The 19,422-nt window shown below is 42.3% G+C and overlaps 1 protein-coding gene across 1 annotated transcript; it reads right to left on the bottom strand.

Moving 5' to 3' along the window:
* Positions 1–865: 865 nt before the first annotated feature.
* On the bottom strand, positions 866–16,413 carry rbx1 (ring-box 1, E3 ubiquitin protein ligase). The gene is made up of 5 exons (XM_043679908.2): positions 16,274–16,413; positions 8,093–8,171; positions 4,968–5,038; positions 3,364–3,449; positions 866–1,258 (listed from the first exon to the last, which is right to left on the bottom strand). Exons 1-5 carry the CDS (start codon positions 16,394–16,396, stop codon positions 1,246–1,248), a joined length of 372 nt encoding a protein of 123 aa, XP_043535843.2. The 5' UTR covers positions 16,397–16,413; the 3' UTR covers positions 866–1,245.
* Between the last annotated feature and the right edge of the window lie 3,009 nt (positions 16,414–19,422).

The raw sequence follows: 19,422 nt of genomic DNA on the forward strand, positions 1-19,422 counted from the left end.
TTGCAGCTTAGGTTGAGATTCTGGATGTAGGTTTGCTCACTGAGCTGGAAGGTTTATTTTCACACGTTTCGTCACCATACTAGGTAACATCTTCAGTGAGCCTCCAGATGAAGCACTGATGTTATGGCCCGCTTTCTATTTGTGTGTTTAGGTTTCCTTGGGTTGGTGACGTCATTTCTGGCAGTAACATCATTTCCTGTTCTTTTTCTCAGGGGGTGGTAAATGGGATCCAAGTCAATGTGTTTGTTGATAGAGTTCCGGTTGGAATGCCATGCTTCTAGAAATTCTCATGCATGTCTCGGTTTGGCTTGTCCTAGGATGGATGTGTTGTCCCATTCGAAGTGGTGGCCTTCCTCATCTATATGTAAGGATACTAGAGAGTGGGTCATGTCTTTTTGTGGCTAGTTGATGTTCATGGTGGCTAGTTTTCTGCCTGTTTGTCCCCTGTAGTGTTTGTTACTGTTCTTGCAAGGTATTTTGTAAATGACATTATTTTTGCTTGTTGTCTGTATAAGGTGTTCATTGGCTGTTGTTTTCGTGTGTTGGTGAGTTTGTGGGCTACCATGATGCCAAGGGGTCTGAGTAGTCTGGCACTCTGAAAGCAAGCAAACCTACATCCAGACACCCGGAAATAATCACCGACAGATCAGAACAAGGTCAATCATTGCTTTTGGATGGAGATCAAATACAGCTTGTTGGCTGCCCCAAACCAGCTGTGCTCAAGGGTGAAGGTACTAGGGTGACTGAGTGAGCTAAACATATGGTACTTAAAGCCATAGCAACACAATGGTACAGTTTTCAAGTCAGTCTTTGTCTGAACAGAAAGCTCTTAACCTAAGAAAATAATTACACTTCATCAAAGCTGTCTGTTAAAGATTTTTTTTAATTAAATATAATACATAAAGAAAATCCTCATGTTATTCTATCCACAATGTGGAATGGGGTGGGAAAGCAAAACAAAAACGTTTGTACAGAGTATGCTCTACACTATAATAGTGAGAACAGTTTTCAGATGGTTACCTTAAACCTAAGGTGAAATATTTGCAACTGCAGAAGGTTAAAAAAAGACCTTTTTTTAAAGAAATGGGCAGAGTTTATGGTCAAGTCTTTGCTATTTAAATAAACACTCTTCACTTAAAGATTCTGGGAAGGGGGAGCAGGGTGAGTGGAATGCTGATGCCACAGGACAGTGCAGCAGGGACGTTGCTAACAGCGAAAACGGAGGGATGACGCTGCTGTTTCCGTTTAATGGCCATACCTGAGAAAACAAAATATTTTTAAGTCATTTTCACATATTATTCAAAACAGTGTCTCAACACAACACATTTGAGTAACTCTTCATGAAGCACTATTAAAATAGCATTAGTATATCCTGCAAAATGAACTCTCTCTCTCTCCCTGAATTTAGGTTGGCTACATCCATAGTGCCAATGCTCAGCTTAAGGAAACACAACAAAAACTATACATTTTTGTTCCACCCTGTGACCCTAGCCCATGAACACCCACTTAGAAATTATGTAACTGAGAACAAGCAAATCCTCACTCGAAACACAGCAAGAGGACCAGGCTATTCAGCCCTTTGTGACTGTTGTGCCATTCATTACGGTTACGGCTGATCACACAATTCATTCCTGAAGGGCTTTTACCCGAAACGTCGATTTTCCTGCTCCACGGATGCTGCCTGACCTGCTGTGCTTTTCCAGCACCACTCTGATCTAAACCCCACACAACTCAATAGCCTGTTCTCACTTTTCTCCCAAATCCTTTGATTCCTTTCAGCCTGAAGTGCATTACTCAACTTCTTTGTGAAACCATACAATGTTTTGGCCTCGATTACTTTCCTTGGTGGCAAATTCTACAGATTCACTGGATGAAGAAATTTCTCATCTCAGTTTTAAAAGGTTTACTCCACATCCTTAGCAGAGTGATCTCAGGTTTGGAATTTCCCTGTCATTGAGAACATGCTTCCTGCATCTGGCCTGTCTAGTCCTGTTAGAAAGTTTTAGGCTTCAATCATTCTTCTGAAATGCAGCAAATATAATTCTAACCAATTCAACCTATCCTCACACTTGTCCTGCCATCCCAAGAATCAGTCTGGTAAACCTTCGCACCAAAAACATTTTTCCTCAGATAAGGAGACCAGAACTGCACACGATATTCCAGTTGAGATCACACCAAGGCCCTGTATGATTTACAGCCAGGCAAGACCGTTCCTGTTGTCTAATTCTCTCACTATGAAGGCCAACATACCATGTGCCTTATTCAGAACCTGCTTCACCTTGCGACTGATGGAGGACAACACCGAGGTCACATTGCACATTCCATCTCTCCATTTATAGCCAGGTAATAACAACAACCCAACTTCCTGTTATTGCTGCCAAAGTGGATAACTTTACATTTACCCACATTATAGTACAACTGCCACGCATTTGCCCACTCACGCACACTGAAGCATCTCTGCATTCCCCTCACAGCTCACTCTCCCACCCAGCTTTGTCTCATCTGTACATCTGGAGATTTAGTTTCCTCATCTAAATCACGAATATATATAGTGAACAGCTAATGATTTGGGTACCCCACTAATCACTTTCTTACTCAGGAGATGACCTGTTTATTCTTACTCTTTATTTCCTATCTGCTGACCATTTTTTCTATCCATCTCAATACACTACCCCCATCCCATGCACTAATTTTAATTTTACACATTAATCTCTGATGTGATACTTTTACACAAAATCCACTGAGCTCCGCCTCATCAACTCTACTAGATTTATCAGCCTACAATCCCAATTTCCCCAACATCATTCTTCTTCCAAGACTGATTTCCTTCAGTTCCTCCCTCTCATGAAATCCTGTGTTTCCCAACGTTTCTGCTGTTATCTGTGTCTTCCTCTGCAAACACAGAACCCAAGTGTACATTTAGTTGGTCCGCCATTTATTTATTCCCCACTATAAATTCGCCTGTTTCTGACACTCAATCTTTTTCACTTCACATATGTATAGAAATTTTTACAGTCAGTTTTATGTTTCCTGCAAGCTTACTCTTGTATCCTATTTGCCCTTTCTTAATCAATCCCCTTGTTCTCCTTTGCTGATTTCTAAACAGCCCCCACTACTCAGGGCTGTTCATTTTTTGGGGGATTTTTCTGGCCAATTTGTACGTCTCTTTCTTGGATCTAATAATAGCTAAAACTTCCACGTAGTACTGGATGTAATATGACTTGTATGCATGAATGGGCTTCAATACATTTACCATACAGGATTCCTACTGTTCTATATATTCATGATATTTTGCCTATATGTTCAATTTATTCCTCTAAATTCATTTACCAGCCCCACTCCCACAAAAGTAGCCCTACTTACTTCTGGAATTCCCACTCCCTGTTGTCCAAGGGGCAAACCTGTCTGGTCTTCAGCCAACGTGAAATGCAGTGAAAATGGAAGGCATGCTGCAAAAACAGACAGGAGACACTGAGGCTGAAGGCTAACAGTAAGTCGTCACTGGCTCATCCATACACAGGATTCTTAAAGTGGTAATGGTGGCTGCAATGTCCTGCCTGGCTCTCTCTGACGCTGCCATTTGCTCAGAAGCAACATGGTGGGGCCACAGACCGTAACAGTAATGTCACTGGACTAGAACTTCAGATTGCAGATTATGAAATTTGAATTCAATAAAAATCTGAAATTAAAAGCTAGTCTAATGGCTACCATTTAACTACTTCTGACTATTATGAAAATCTATTACATCATGAATATCCTGAGGAAATCTGATGGCCTTATCTGATATGGGTTACATATGACTCCACACTCTCAGTAATGTGGTTGACTCTTAACGGTCCTCAGGACATTTAGGGGTAGGCAATAAATGCTAGGATAATCAGTGACTCGCTAACCCATGAACAAATAAAGGAGTCATATGTTTAGGATGTCTAACAGAATAACCTTTAACAAAAATAAAAGACTTTGTATACTGGAAATCTGGAATAAAAATAGATTGTCAGTTGTCAGATTCATAAGAATCTTTCATTTTAATTACCTGTGATTCTAGATGGATCAGATCCACCTATTTAAATTTGAAAGCCACACATGGTCTGATTTCATTGGTCAAAGTGTGCTCAGACAATTGTCACCTTAAGCAAAATAACAAGTAATCATGGGAGGTCCTTGGGAACAGTCCCCAAGCAGGCAAATGAATAAGTAACCAAATTTCAGCTTATCACCTGCTCATTTGCAAAAGGCATTGCAGGATGCAATGGTTTAAAGACAAAGGTGAAATTATTGTACCGTGTGGAGGAACCTTATACTTAGTAGCGCCTTCATAATGCAAAAGCATCACAAAGCACTTCACGGGCAATTAAAATGGACTGCAATGTCTGGTGAAACACAGGAAAATCCAGCAGGAAATTATTCACAGCAAGATCCCAAGAACAGCACCGACCAGACACCCAGGTTTTGACAACACTGTTTGGAGGAACTATGTCAAGACCTCTACTCATCTTCCTATTTAACCACAAAAAGACACTGACAAGGCTGTGTTCTGTCTGTATGCACTGAAGTGGTAGCTCAGATTCTTACATCTAACAATATGGGCGGCACGGTGGCACAGTGGTTAGCACTGCTGCCTCACAGCGCCAGAGACCCAGGTTCAACACCCACCTCAGGCGACTGACTGTGTGGAGTTTGCACGTTCTCCCCGTGTCTGCGTGGGTTTCCTCCGGGTGCTCCGGTTTCCTCCCACAATCCAAAGATGTGCAGGTCAGGTGAGTTGGCCATGCTAAATTGCCTGTAGTGTTAGGTAAGGGGTAAATGTAGGGGTATGGGTGGGTTGCGCTTTGGCGGGGCGGTGTGGACTTGTTGGGCTGAAGGGCCTGTTTCCACACTGTATGTAATCTAATCTAATCTAATCTAATATCACAAGCTTATGCTTAAAGCCATTAGATAAAGTAATGGAGACACTGGATACTTACATTACACACACCCCAAGCAACAGTGCACTCCTCTGAAGTCGCCGAAGCCTGGTTTGCCTGACATTCTATACCTACAGATCAGAAAAGGTTCAACAGCACATTACCCATCCAATTTGGCAGCAGTGCACGTGCTGGCATCCCCTAATGGAACTACATTCGATGACTATACAAAGCAGGTTCAGTTACCCATTCTGCTGAGTCTTTACACTCAGACCTGGATTCAGGCAGATCACAAACACCACCGACAAAGCTGCAGTTGTGTTGCTGCAATGAATTCATTCAGCTTTGCAGATTTCAGACATCATTCATTTTATTTGTTGAAAAACATCCAGAATATATATTATTCAAATAGTTCAACCTGGATTTAACCTGCCTAACCAGAAACTGATCAGGTACATTAGGTAGTAAATGCTGGATATGTCAGTGACACCCACATCCCATGAAAGAATAAAGATCTAATTGGGTTTTGTGAAGTAGTAACAAAAAGGATTGATGAGGGCAGAGTAGTGGATGTAATCTATATGGACTTCAGTAAGGCGTCCACCAAGGTTCCTCATGGTTTGACTGGTAGCAAGGTTCGATCACATGGAATAGAAGGAGGACTAGCCATTTGGATATAGAATTGGCTCGAAGGTCAGAGGGTGCTGGTGAAAGGTTACCATTCAGATTGGAGGTCTGTGACCAGTGGTGTGCCACAAGAATCAATGCTACATCTGTTGCTTTTTGTAAGTTATAAAACTTGGGTGCGAACATAGTATAGTTAGTTAGTTTGCAGATGACACCAAAATTGGAGGGTGTAGTGGACAGCGAAGAAGGTTACCTCAGAGTACAACGGGATCCTGATCAGATGGGCCAATGGGCTGAGAGTGACAGATGGAGTTCAAAGGCAAATCTGAGCAGGACTTACACACTTAACGGTAAGGGCCTGGGGAGAGTTACTGAACAGAGAGGCCTGGGAGTCCAGGTTCATAGCTCCTTGAAAGTGGAGTGGCAGGTCGATAGGATAGTGAAGGAGGCATTTGGTATGCTTTCCTTTATTGGACAGAGCATTGAGTACAGGAGTTGGGAGGTCATGTTGCGGCTGTACAGGACATTGGTTAGGCCACTCGGAGTATTGTGTGCAATTCTGGTCTCCTGCCTATCAGAAGCATATTGTGAAACATGAAAGGGTTCATAAAAGATTTACGAGGATGTTGCCAGGGTTGGAGGATTTGACCCGTAGGGAGAAGCTGAATAGGCTGGGATTATTTTCCCTAGAGCGTCGGATGCTGAGGGGTGACCTTACAGAGGTTTATAAAACCAGGAGGGGCATGGATAGGGTAAATAGACAAGGTCTTTTCCCTGGTGCGAGGAAATCCAGAACTAGAGGGCATAGGTTTAAGGTGACGGGGGAAAATTTAAAAGGGGCCTAAGGGGCAACTTTTTCTCGTGGAGGGTGGTGCATGTGAGGAATGAGTTGCCAGAGGAAGTGGTGGAGGCTGGTACAATTACAACATTTAAAAGGCATCTAGATGGGCATATGAATAGCAAGCGTTTAGAGGGAAATGGGCCAAGTGAGACTAGATTAGGTTAGGATATCTGCTCGACATGGATGAGTTGGACAGAAGTCTATTTCTGTTCTGTACATCTCTATGACTCTACAAGTCTCACCCCAGCCATTGAAGAGGGAACAAAAACCTGTCACATTCTACTTCCCTTGAGGATAGAACATTGAGGGATGCCTGATCGAGGTGTTTGAAATGCTAAAAGGATTTGATGAAGATAAGGCAGATAAAGGTGGGAAGTCATAAATTTAGAACCAGCCATTTATAAGTGAAATCACTAGGCACTGTCTTCCTGCGGAGGGGGAGTGGACATCTGGATCACTCACTCTCTCCAAGACTGTGGGTTGAGAAAGTGTTGTAATGTCCAAGATGGAGGTCGATAAACATTTGAAAAATAGATCAAGTTTATTACCCTTACAGTTTCCCATCCTTTCCCCAATAAATTATTATTATTACTGGAAGCCCATACATGGGGAAAGTTGTGAAATATCAGGCAAAAGCCAAAATTATGGGAACAGGAGTAAGCCATTCAGCTCTCAAGCTTGTTCTGCCATCAATGAGATCTGGGATGATCTATGGCTTAACTCCATCTACTTTGGCCCAGACCCCTTAATAGCTTTCCTTAACAAAAAATTCTCTCTAAGATTTAATATTAATAACTGATCCAGCATCCATTGCTGTTGTGGAACAAAATTCCAGATCTCTACCATCTTTCGTGTTGAAGTGCTTCCTGACATCGCTCCTGAACGATCTAGCCTGATTCTCAGACTATGTCCTGTAGTTTTAGAATCTCCAAACAGTGGAAATATCTTATCGTTATCTACCCGGTCTTTTCTTGTTAATATCTTGAAGACTTTGATCAAATCTCTTAACTTCCAAGTTCTAGAGAAAACCAGCCTAAACTCTCCTCATAATTTAACCTCTGAAGTCCAGATATTATTCTTGTAAACTTTAGCTGCACACTCTTCAAGGCCAATATATCCATCCTCGGGTGTGGTGCCTAGAACTGCTTCCAGTACTTCAAATGGTGGCGAACCAATGTTTAGTATATCTGCAGCATTACCTTTGCATCCTTGTACTAGATATGTAGTCCACTAGATATAAATGCCAGTAATTACCCTTCTTGATTATCTTCTGCACCTGTTCATGGCATTTTAAAAACCTATGCATCTGTCCCCTCAAGTCCCTTTGGACATCCACCGTATTTAACTTCACATCATTTAGAATGCATCCTAATCTATCCTTTTTTTGGTCCAAAACTGATAACCTCACAACTGCTTACAAATTACTCCATTTGCTACACAGTTTTCACCATTAACTGAATCTATCAATACACCTTTGTAATTTTATGCTATCATCTACACTATCTACAAAGCTGCCTAACTTTGTGCCATCAGCAATTATGGATATATGACTTTGTTTGTCATTATCCAAGTCATTTATAAATGAAATGAATAACTAAGGCCTTAACACGGATGCCTGTGGGACACCACTGGTCACATTCTGCCAATGTCAAATGGCTTCACAACATATATTTGTAGTTATTTTCTTAAATTCTGTTTGAGAACAGCACATACTCACAGAGGTCCATGATGTGATTCCGGCAAATGGCACAGTTATCCACCACAATGTCCCAGGCCCAGAGGGCTACTGCATTCCACTATAACAAAGCACAGGGTTACAAAATACAGTTAAAATGACTTTGGGTCAGGGAGAGTCAATTAATAACCTATTCACAAAAGATTCAAGATAAATACAGGTGAAGGTGGACCCGCAGTTTAACCATCCCAGGAATCCTCTTAAAAAGAGGATGCTGGAGAAACTCAGCACGTCTGGCAGCATCTGTGGAGAGATAAACAGTTACTGTTTCAATTTCAATGACTTTGTCAGAACTGAGACTCCTCTTGCCACATTCAAACACTTTACAACAATTGAGGGGATTTCACTTCCACGACTCTAACTGGCAGTGATGATGAACTTTTTTTGAGTCCTAAATTATCTTTAATTTATTAATTTTCAGATTATAATATTCCAGATTAATCTCTTTTGCACCCATTTATAATCGCTTAAACCTCTACAATCACCTCATAGACACCTCCTATTGTGGCTGTATCTTGTTGAAATCAATGTGCTTTTTGTAAGAGATTACTGGCAATTGTAGAACCTAGATAGGTGAAGATACCAATAACCTCCAACGTCACATTGTCAAATTTGATACATGATGGTATGACATCTGAACTAGTCATGTGGTCAAACTAACTCTCTACAGTTGAAAGAGAATCTCTCCACTTACATGGCTTCACTCTGTAGGGAATGCCACTGAACAGTCAGCATAGAACAACTCTCTTAATATACTTGCCTTGGATCTCAGACAGGTTGAACAGCTTTCAGTCATTTCTAGAATGCGAGTAGACATCCTGAGTAGATTATTTAAAGACACACAACCATGGCAAGAGGCGGCAAAAAGTGTCAGCAACAGAATACAACCGTGGCTAAGCACACTGCAAATCTCAAAGGATTACATTTTCGCCTCATCATAACTGTCACAGCAAGCAAATATCACGTGAGCATCTTTGACAAGTGAGAAATTTTCTCCGGCAACTTAAATAGGCCATCTCTGTTCACTTGCTCAAATGCCTCAGTGCAATTGATGAAGGCAATAAGCAGTGGCCTCTCTTGCTCATAGCATTTTGCCATTGGCAAAGCCTGATGCCATATCAACTGAAAACATTACTTGGAAGAAACAGAATTAAAAATTAATCTTCTTCATTGGCAATGTGAAATGTGAAGACGACATACATAGAATTGTCAGACAAATTGCACCTGGCTGATATCAGATGAGACAGTGTCCCAACTGACACAAAACTGATAGGCTAAAGATTGGCATAGCTTCCCTTCAATGATCAGCTCACCAAAGAAAATCATTATAAGTTCATCTGGTATGAGAAGAGTTCAGAATAAATGCACAAGTAAGGTGTAAGCTTCACTGCAAGAATCTCACTACTCTCAATTATAAAACTCCCTTAATGGGTCAGAACATGTTCTCTTCAGTTAACCTCATGTATATTGTTATGACAGAGATAAAAGAACTATCAATATACCTTCTGTTTTAATTTGCATTTGTACAATTTTATACACTGTGAGATAAAAGGCTTGCCTGTAAATTATCCAGCTTTGAAAGGAAGCCAGGTTGTGTCTCTTTTTCTCCCGGGTTCCTCACCTCAGAACAGCGTGTCAATGATAAACCACATTCCGAAAACAACCATTCACCAAGAACTTAAAGTCATTGACAGAGTCTGAGACTGCTGGTCTCAGGTTAAAATTCTAACATCGCAAGGACTTTAAAGGACTTTTAAAGTGCAGAGCCTTCATTTTTCTTTTCTTGCCTGCACCAGGGACCTTTAAAAACAAACATTACACCTGTATTTGATTGTGTTTTATTGTTTTTACTCAGTTTCTTATGTAATAATATTTCTCTCTTTCACTCAAGAAACCTTAATTTTGACTTTGTTAAAAGATCACACGACACCAGGTTATAGTCCAACAGGTTTATTTGGAAGGACTAGCTTTTGGGGGCTGCTCCTTCATCAGGTAGTTGACCTGTTGGACTATAACCTGGTGTTGTGTGATCTTTAACTTCGTCCAACACCGGCATCTCCAAATCTTAATTTTGACTAGTACTAAGTTTTAATTGTAGCGTGATAGTTACATGCTAAAAATAAATTTAAAATTGTTGCGACTGACCAAAGGGAGTTTAAAATAATAGCCATAGTAGACCATAGGCTTTCCAAATTAGTTGTTGCATAGATTGCATGAAGAGTTTCCCTGTTAGTAAAAATAACACGGAATGTCTGGAGAAAATTTGAGGGAAAAATGGACATAAATAATTTGTGCAGCAGTAAGCTCCCTTTTGCTGTGCTCTTAAAGCATCTTACTCAAACTGAAATAATGCTTTCCTAATTCTGATTTCAAGACTCTGCTTTGTGTTGCTGTGAGTGTGAAGTCAGTGAAAATATATGACATGACATTGAGGAGACACTCCCACTGCAGCATCTAAGTATGCAAATGCATTGTATACCATAAAACGTTGAATGTCAACTAGTTCAAAGCTTATGCTATCCCTCAACTCAATTTTCAAGCAGCTCTTAAAATAACCCCAGAAAATGTCATTGGACTTCTGTGCTCTCACATTGTTTGCTGCCATTGGACAAACCACACTTATGAAAACACATCATAACCAGGGTGGGAAATAAGTGGAGAATCTCAAAATATTCAGTAGACCTGCCCGGATCAGTGGAAAAACAATTTGCCATTTCAGACTCCAAATTAAATGTGATATCAACTTCAAATACTTGCGACACTTGAGAAGAGGGTCACTGCTGACTAATTAGGTGTGGAAACCCAGGGAGAGCTTTTATAGAGTCATAGAGATGTACTGCACAGAAACAAACTCTTCAACCCAACTCACCCATGTCAACCAGAAATCCTAACCTAATCTAGTCCCAATTGCTAGCACTTGGCCCATATTTCTCTAAACATTTCCTATTCATATACCCATCCAGATGCCTTTTAAATGTTGATTGTACCAGCCTCCACCACTTCCTCTGGCAGCTCATTCCTTACATGCACTATCCTCTGCATGAAAAAGTTGCCCTTAGGTCCCTTTTAAATTTTTACCCTCTCACCCTAAACCTATGCCCTCTAGTTCTGGACTCTCCCACCTCAGGGAAAATAACTTGTCTATTTACCTTACCCATGACCCTCATGATTCTATAAGGTCACCCCTCCATCTAACTAACGTCCTGTACAGCCACAACATGACATCCCAATTTCTATACTCAATGCTCTGAGCAATAAAGGTAAGCATACCAAATGCCACCTTTGCTATCCTATTTACCTGTGATTCCACTTTCAAGAAACTATGAACCTTCTCTTCAAGGTCTCTTTGTTCAGTAACACTCCTCAGGACTTTACCGTTAAGTGTATAAGTCCTGCTCTGATTTGCCTTTCCAAAATGCAGCACCTTACATTTATCTAAATTAAACTCCATTGGCCACTCCTCAGTCCACTGGCCCATATGATCAAGATCCCATCGCACTCGGAGGTAACCATCTTCGCTGTCCACTTCCCCTTCAATTTTGGTGCCATCGGCAAACTTTCTAACTGTACCCCCTATGCTCGCGTCCAAATCATTTATATAAATAACGAAAAAGCAGTGGACCCAGCACCTGCCCTTGTAGCATGCCACTGGTCACAGGCCTCCAGTCTGAAAGGCAATCCTCCATCACCACCCTGTGTGTCTTCTACCTTCGAGCCAGTTCTGTATCCGTATGGCTAGTTCGCCCTGCATTCCATGAGATCCAACCTTGCTAATCAGTCTAACATAAGAAACCATGTTGAAAGCCTTACTGAAGTCCAAATAGATCACACCCACCGCTCTGCCTTCATCAGTCCTCTTCATTACTTCTTCAAAAAACTCAGTTAAATTCATGAGACATAATTCCCCATGCAAAAGGCCATGTTAACTATCCCTAATTAGTCCTTGCTGTTTCAAATACATGTAAACCCTGGCCCTCAGGATTCCCTCCATCAACTTGCCCATCATCGATATCCAGCTCATCAATCTATAGTTCCCTGGCTTTTCCTTACACATTTCTTAAATAGTGGCACCACATTAACCAATCTCTAGTCTTCCAGCACCTCACCTGTACTATCAATGATACAAATATTTCAGCAAGGGACCAAGATCTGAATTGTGCTGGAAAAGCACAGCAGGTCAGGCAGCATCCAAGGAGCAGAAAATTTGACGTTTCGGGCAAAAGCCCTTCATCAGGAATCATCAGATCTTTGCCAGGAACCGTCGATTTTCCTGCTCCTCGGATGCTGCCTGACCTACTGTGCTTTTCCAGCACCACTCTAAGCTTGACTATAATCTGCAGCAACTGCAGCATCCACTTCCATCTGTCTCAGCAAGGGGCCCAATAATCACTTCCTTAGCTTCCCACAGAGGTCTAGGGTATACCTGATCAGGTCCAGGGCATTTATCCACCTTTATGTGTTTTAAGATATCCAACATTTCCTCCTCTGTAATAGGGACATTTTTCAAGATGTCACCACCTATTTCCCCACATTCTATATCTTCCAAGTTCTTCTCCATAGTAAACATTGATGCAAAATACTCATGATTTGGAGGAGCCGGTGTTGGACTGGGGTGTACAAAGTCAAAAATAACACAGCACCAGGTTATAGTCCAACAGGTTTATTTGGAAGCACTAGCTTTCAGAGTGCTGTCCCGTCAGGTGGTTGTGGAGTATAAGATCGTAAGACACAGAATTTATAGCAAAAGTTTACAGTGTGATGCAACTGAAATTGAATTCTGAAGACGACCTGGATTGTTTGTTAAGTCTTTCATCTTTTAGAGTGACCATATTGGTTTCAGTTCTTTCATATGTAAATCCCAGAACTTTTTTTTTTAAAAGTTACATTCTCAAGTACTGACAACCGGAAGCGGCAGGGACAGGCCACTATAAATGCCGGTGGAAACACCACAGAAGCGCTTCACAGGAGGCTCCCAAGCACTGAGGATGTCACCTAGACAGGGGACGAAACGTTTGCAACAAAAACTTCCAGCTCGGCGAACAGAACCACAGCAACGAGCACCCAAACTACAAATCTTCTCACAAACTTTGAATTCTCAAGTGAACTTTAACAATAGGTGCCATATCGGCACAGACAATGCACTGGAGGTGCGAGTTGCCCTGTGTGAGGCTGTCTGCGTGCTCTGAAAGCTACTGCTTCTAAATAAACCTGTTGGATGATAACCTGGTGTTGTGTGATTTTTAACTTTGCAATATGTTCATTTAGTATCTCCTTCATTGCCTGCAGTTCACACATAGACTGCCTTGCTGATCTTTCGGGTCCTATTCTCTCCTTAGTTAACCTTTTGTTCTTAATGTAGTTAGAGAATCCCTTTGGATTCTCCTTAACCCTATTTGCCAAAGCTTTCTCATGTCCCCTTTGTGTCCTCCTGATTTCCGTCTTAAGTATATTGCTACGGCCTTTATACTCTAAGGATTCACTCGATCTCTGGTGTCTATACTTGACATATGCTTCCTTCTTTTCCTTAACCAAAACCTCAACTTCTCTAGTCATCCAGTATTCTCTCCACCTACCAGCCTTGCTTTTCACCCTAACAGGAATTCTTTCCTTCATGTGCATACAAAGCAGCTAACTATTTTAAATTTAAATTCCTTTTCCCAATTCATTCCTGGGTTGGAAACATCAACAAGTTCAGCATTTACTGCTCATCCCAAAATTCCTTCACTGAAATTGGTTAACTTGGCAACTATTTGAAAGTGAACCTAGTTTATTCCAGTTTCTGTCATCATCTCCAGTCCTATAAAATCCTGATCATTGCAGTTCTCCAATGTTTGTCACTCCTACATCACTGCAGCATCAGCAGTTATGCAGTTCATAAAACTGTCATTAATAAATCCACTAACAAATTCAGGCTGAAGGTATTTAGGTATAACATTGATGTACTGTATTTAAAGGGAAGTGGGTGCATAAGGGAGAAAGGAGTAAAAGGATATGCTGATAGAAGGAGATAATATAATAAAAGTTAGTTAGTACCTTGGTATAAGTGTGCTGGGCAGACTAGACTACACTACAAATGTAACATAGGTGTGTCAGTTAAAGACTGTGAATGACCAACTGCATATGTTTTTAAACAGGCCAAATGGGTATCGTTAAAGACTGCATTCACCGCAAAATGTTCACTCTTAGGCTACATCTAAATTGAGAAACTCCAAGGGAATATTTAAATACTTTTAGGGCAGTAAATTTCAAGCTATTTTGCAAATGACAACCTCAACTGTGGCGCAAATGCAACGAATCAGGTCATGAGAAATGCCTTTTGAGATTGCAACCATTGGCAGCACCACAGCCCAGGTAGCAACCAGCTTTACCCTGCTCTTCTCTAGTACTCTCTCTGGTCAATAGCTGCTTCACTTCTGTCACTATGAAATCTAGAGAGCGAAAGCCTCAATATTCACTAACTGTCATACAATAGATTTCTTGCCTGTGCAGAAGCACTCCAACTTACAATGCCTGGTCCTGTCAACTATGCCCCCAATGCTGAACCATGGCATGACTGAGTCAACCGAGACACTGTAGAACAATCTGGGATCCAACATCAGACCCTAAAGACTAGAACCTATATTTCTCCTGCTTCTTGGCCAAGGTCCCAGATGCAAGAGCTGATCTGGCTCATATGAAGTCATGTTTTAAAAAATTAATTCATTGAATGCAGGCACCACTTTTTAGGCGAGGATTATTATCCATCACTAACTGCCCACAAGGTGTGTCAGCCACATGGTGTGGGTCTGATGGCACATGGAGGTCAGACCAGGTAAGGGCAGCAGTTTCTTTCCCTAAAGCACATTAGTGAACCTGATGGGTTTATCCAACAATTGGCTATGATTTCATTCCCTACAGTGAGGAAAGAGGCCACACGGCCCAATAAGTCTGCAGAGACAAAGTGCATCCCACCCAGATCCAATCCCTCCCAATCTAAACCATAACCCTGCATTTCCCATGGCTAATCCACCTACTGCACATTCCTGGATACTGAGCAATTTAGCACTGCCAATCCAGCTAACCTGCACATCCAGGAAGAAACCAGAGCACCCAGACGAAACCCACACAGACACAAGGAGAACGTGCAAACTCCATACAGACAATCACCAGAGAGTGGAATCAAACCCAGGTCTTGGCGTAGTGAAGCAGCAGTGCTAACATGTGGCCACTTGTGTTGCCCATTTTCGACTCTTAACTCCAATTCTTTAAATTATTTAATTGAATTTCCACAATCGGTCATGGCAGGATTTTAGCTCAAACCACTGGAACATTAGGAACAATACCACTTGGCTATTCTCTCCAGGTACACAAAATAACATTTATCCAAGTTTTTTAAAAAATTAACATTTATGTATGTGATGTATTGTCTTGATCTATAATACAATTGTTAATTCTATATATTCATTGCCAAAATGCTATTTGTCTTTCCCCTAAATAATTTGAGGTAAGTGTAAACATTCGTGAACGAGAATGTCTGTAACTATCAAATGTATGCAAAATCATGGGCTACAACCCTTCATGACAAGTTAGCTTTTGAATGTAATTGCACCCTTTCAAAATTTTTTTATCAGGAGCTTGCTGTGCAGGGATGGAGTCAATTATTTTTCAAACTCATTAAAAAGTTTTAATAAAAGCTGTAATTAAAGTTAGTTCTCTGAGATAATGAAATCCTCAGTTGAGGACTCTAAACATTTCACGTTTTTTTCGCCACAGACTAGTAGACCTGCTGAATTTTCCCAGCAACTTATAATTTTCGTTTACAAAGTAATTCTGATTTTTATTGTTCAAGCATATCAAAAATGAACACGCGTATGTGAGCGTAAAATGAATTGCTGGCATCTGGGCAAGTTAAAATGGGGCCGTTCGGGAAGATACCATCAGGAGCTCAAAGTGACAAATCCACACCCGCTCTTCTGGACATCTGCCCTCCTCGAGAGGCATGTGTAGCCAGCGGCCTAAAAGAAACATCTACGTGAGAGAGCCCTAATGACAAAGCAGCATGCGAGCAGGGTCTTGTGCCTCTCCGGGTGGGGCAGGGAGCACGAATTTTCAAACAACACGTGTTTCAATACTCTGTCTGCTCTGTTAATAGCGGTATGGATCCCGCATCCCAGCAAACTGTACCTTTTTAACCTCAAAGCGCTTCTTCCCGCCACTATTGGTAGAACTCGGTGCATCCACATCCATCGCAGTCGCCATTTTGTCTGCCTTCAACCGGCGGCTGCACGTTGCCAACCAATCAGGCATAGGCGTTTTTGCGCATGTACGTTTGTGGTGTGCGACGCATTCTTGTTAACGCCCCGCCCACTGAGAGTCACTAGGGCCATGACCACAACATGCTTAACCCCGCCTCCGCCGATGTGGAGGTAGCAGGATTCCACTAAGCTCCGCCCCACCCGTCAAATCGCTCCGCGCGCACACCTCTACCGTCACGAAGCCCCGCCCCTTCACTGAACGTTTAAGTGACAGGGCCACGCCCACTATGCCGTGTCTCGCTCCTCCTCCTGTGGCCGTCACCCCATCAAATCCCACCCCTTCACCGTCAATACCCAAACCACACACTGACACACGACCCACCGGCATCACAGAGCCCCGCCCCTTCCGCATCGCAAGTTCCCCTTTCCTCTGTGAAGCCCCACCTCTCCATCTCGTCACATAACTCCGCCTCCAATCGTATCCCCGCCCGGGCGAGACACGCCTCCGGCACAATGTCCACTTTCGGCCGTGACCGTCAGCCCCAGCATAAGGTCCCGCCCTTAACCCGGCACAGCGGCACCTGCAGGCTGGGCGCTGCTGCTATTTCTTCCCCAACCTGGGACGTAATGGCCGCCATTATTAGACATCATTTCCCTATCATTCTCCATCCCCCCCAATCATTCAGGAAATAAAATCTTATGTTTTAATTCTGTTGAATTCAATTATGATTGGAGTTGGCGTCAGGTGTGTTTGATGGAATACAAAAATTCTAAGGTGTTTGAAAAATACAAATAACAAAAACAAAGATTATGCAAAGAAACTGGCAGCTTGAACGCAAAATTCTTCTAAAAACATATGAATGCTGAAAGGGTGATAGAACAGTAAGCAAGGAGACCAGAAAGGGAATACGTGCAGGCTAGGTGGAGATATGAAATTATCACTTCAAAACTTTTCACAATGCTGAAGATATTAATCACATTTTAATAAGACTAACCATATGTTTTAGAGGCTGTAATAGGGCACCTGGAGCCAGCACTGCTGATCTGATTTCTATCAGTATGCACATTGGAAGACATCAACAGCATGCCAGAACTACAAGAGAGTCAGGAGGTAGAGATGAGTGTAGTTGCTATCAGTAAGAGCGTGCTAGTTCAGCTGATAGGTCTGAAGGTTGATAAATCACCTGGATCAAATGGACTACACTTGAGGGTCTGGAGGAGATAGCTGAAGAGATTGTGGAGGCATTGGAAAATCGTTCAGGAGTTACTGGAGTCAGATGAATGAAAAAAAAGGCTGATATAAGACCCCTGTTTAAGAAAGAGGGTAGAAGATGGGACATTATAGGCTGGTTAGCCTAACCTGTCATTGATAAGATTTTATAGTCCATTAATAAGGAAATAAGGTAAGAGCTCATGTGAGGGGCAAGGTATTGGTGTATTCAAAAAGAACGGGTACCCAATGAACACAGTCTGCCAATTTCTGAGTAACAAACCCAAACAAGCAGACAAACGCATCCAGAAACCCTAGCCACTCTCCCCTACATCAAAGACATCTCAGAAATGACTACTCAGACCCCTTGGCATCATGGTAGCCCACAAACCCACCAACACACTAAAACAACAGCTAATGAACTTGAAAGACCCTATACAGACAACAAGCAAAGCTAATGTCATTTACAAAACACCTTGTAAGAACTGTAACAAACACTACATTGGACAAACAGGCAGAAAGCTAGCCACAAAAAGACATGACCCACTCTCACTAGTATCTTTACATAAAGATGAGGAAGGACACCACTTCAACTGGGACAATAAATCCATCCAGGACAAGCCAAACAGAGACATGCATAAGAATGCCTAGAAGCATGGCATTCTAACTAGAACTCTATCAGCACACATGTTGACTTGGATCCCATTTACCACCCCCGGAGAAAAAGAACCAGAAATGATTTCACCACAGGAAATGTTCGAGGAGAAAGTGAGGTCTGCAGATGCTGGAGATCAAAGTTTAAACTTTATTGCTGGAACAGCACAGCAGGTCAGCCAGGGAACAGGAGATTCGACGTTTTGGGCACAGGCCCTTCTTCAGGAATGAGCAGAGAGTGTTCAGCAGGAGAAGATAAAAGGTAGGGAGGAGGGACTTGGAGGAGGGGCGTTGGAAATGTGATAGGTGGAAAGAGGTCAAGGTGAGGGTGATAGGAAGGAGTAGGATGGAGGCGGAGAGGTCAAGAAGAAGACTGCAGGTCAGGAAGGCGGTGCCGGGCTGGAGGGATTCGGCTGAGACAAGGTGGGGGGAGGGGGGATGAAGAAACTGGTGAAGTCCAAGTTCATCCCCTGTGGTTGGAGGGTTCCCAGTCGGAAGATAAGATGCTCCTCCTCCGACCGTCGGGTTGTTGTGGTTTGGCGGTGGATGAGTCCAATGACCTGCATATCCTCGGTGGAGTGGGAGGGGGAGTTGAAATGCTGTGCTACAGGGTGGTTGGGTTGGTTCGTCCGGGTGGCCCAAAGGTGCTCTCTGAATCGCTCCGCAAGTAGGCGGCGAAACCACAGGAAATGACATCACCAACTCAAGGAAACCCAAACATATAAATAGAAAGCAGGCTACACCACCAGTGCTTCATTCGGAGGCTCACTGAAGATGTTACCTAGTATGGTGATGAAATGTCTGTAAATGAACTTTGCAGCTCAGTGAGCAAACCTAGATCCATTACAGAAACATGTTTAAGGGAGGGACAGGACTGGCAGCTTAATGTGCCAGGGTACAGGTGCTTTAGGCAGGATAAAGGTGGTAGAAGGAGGGGAGAGGGAAGTTGCATTTTTGATTAAAGTGAGTATCACAGGTGTAATCAGATGAAATAACTTAAGGACCATCCAGTAAGACTTTGTGGATGGAGCTAAGAGGTAAAAAGGGGATGGTGATGTTATTGGGGTTGTACTATAGGCCCCCAAATAGTCAATAGGAATTAGAGGAACAAATATGCAGGGAGACTGGGAGGCTTATAGGAGCAATAGGGTTGTCATAGTAGGGGATTTTAATTTTCCTAACAGACTGGGACTGCCAGAGTGTTAAGGACTTAG

Source organism: Chiloscyllium plagiosum, unplaced genomic scaffold (assembly GCF_037043375.1).
Source record: "Chiloscyllium plagiosum isolate Xiang-an unplaced genomic scaffold, Cpla_swu_hap1 HiC_scaffold_33, whole genome shotgun sequence".
In the NCBI taxonomy this organism is placed as follows: domain Eukaryota; kingdom Metazoa; phylum Chordata; class Chondrichthyes; order Orectolobiformes; family Hemiscylliidae; genus Chiloscyllium; species Chiloscyllium plagiosum.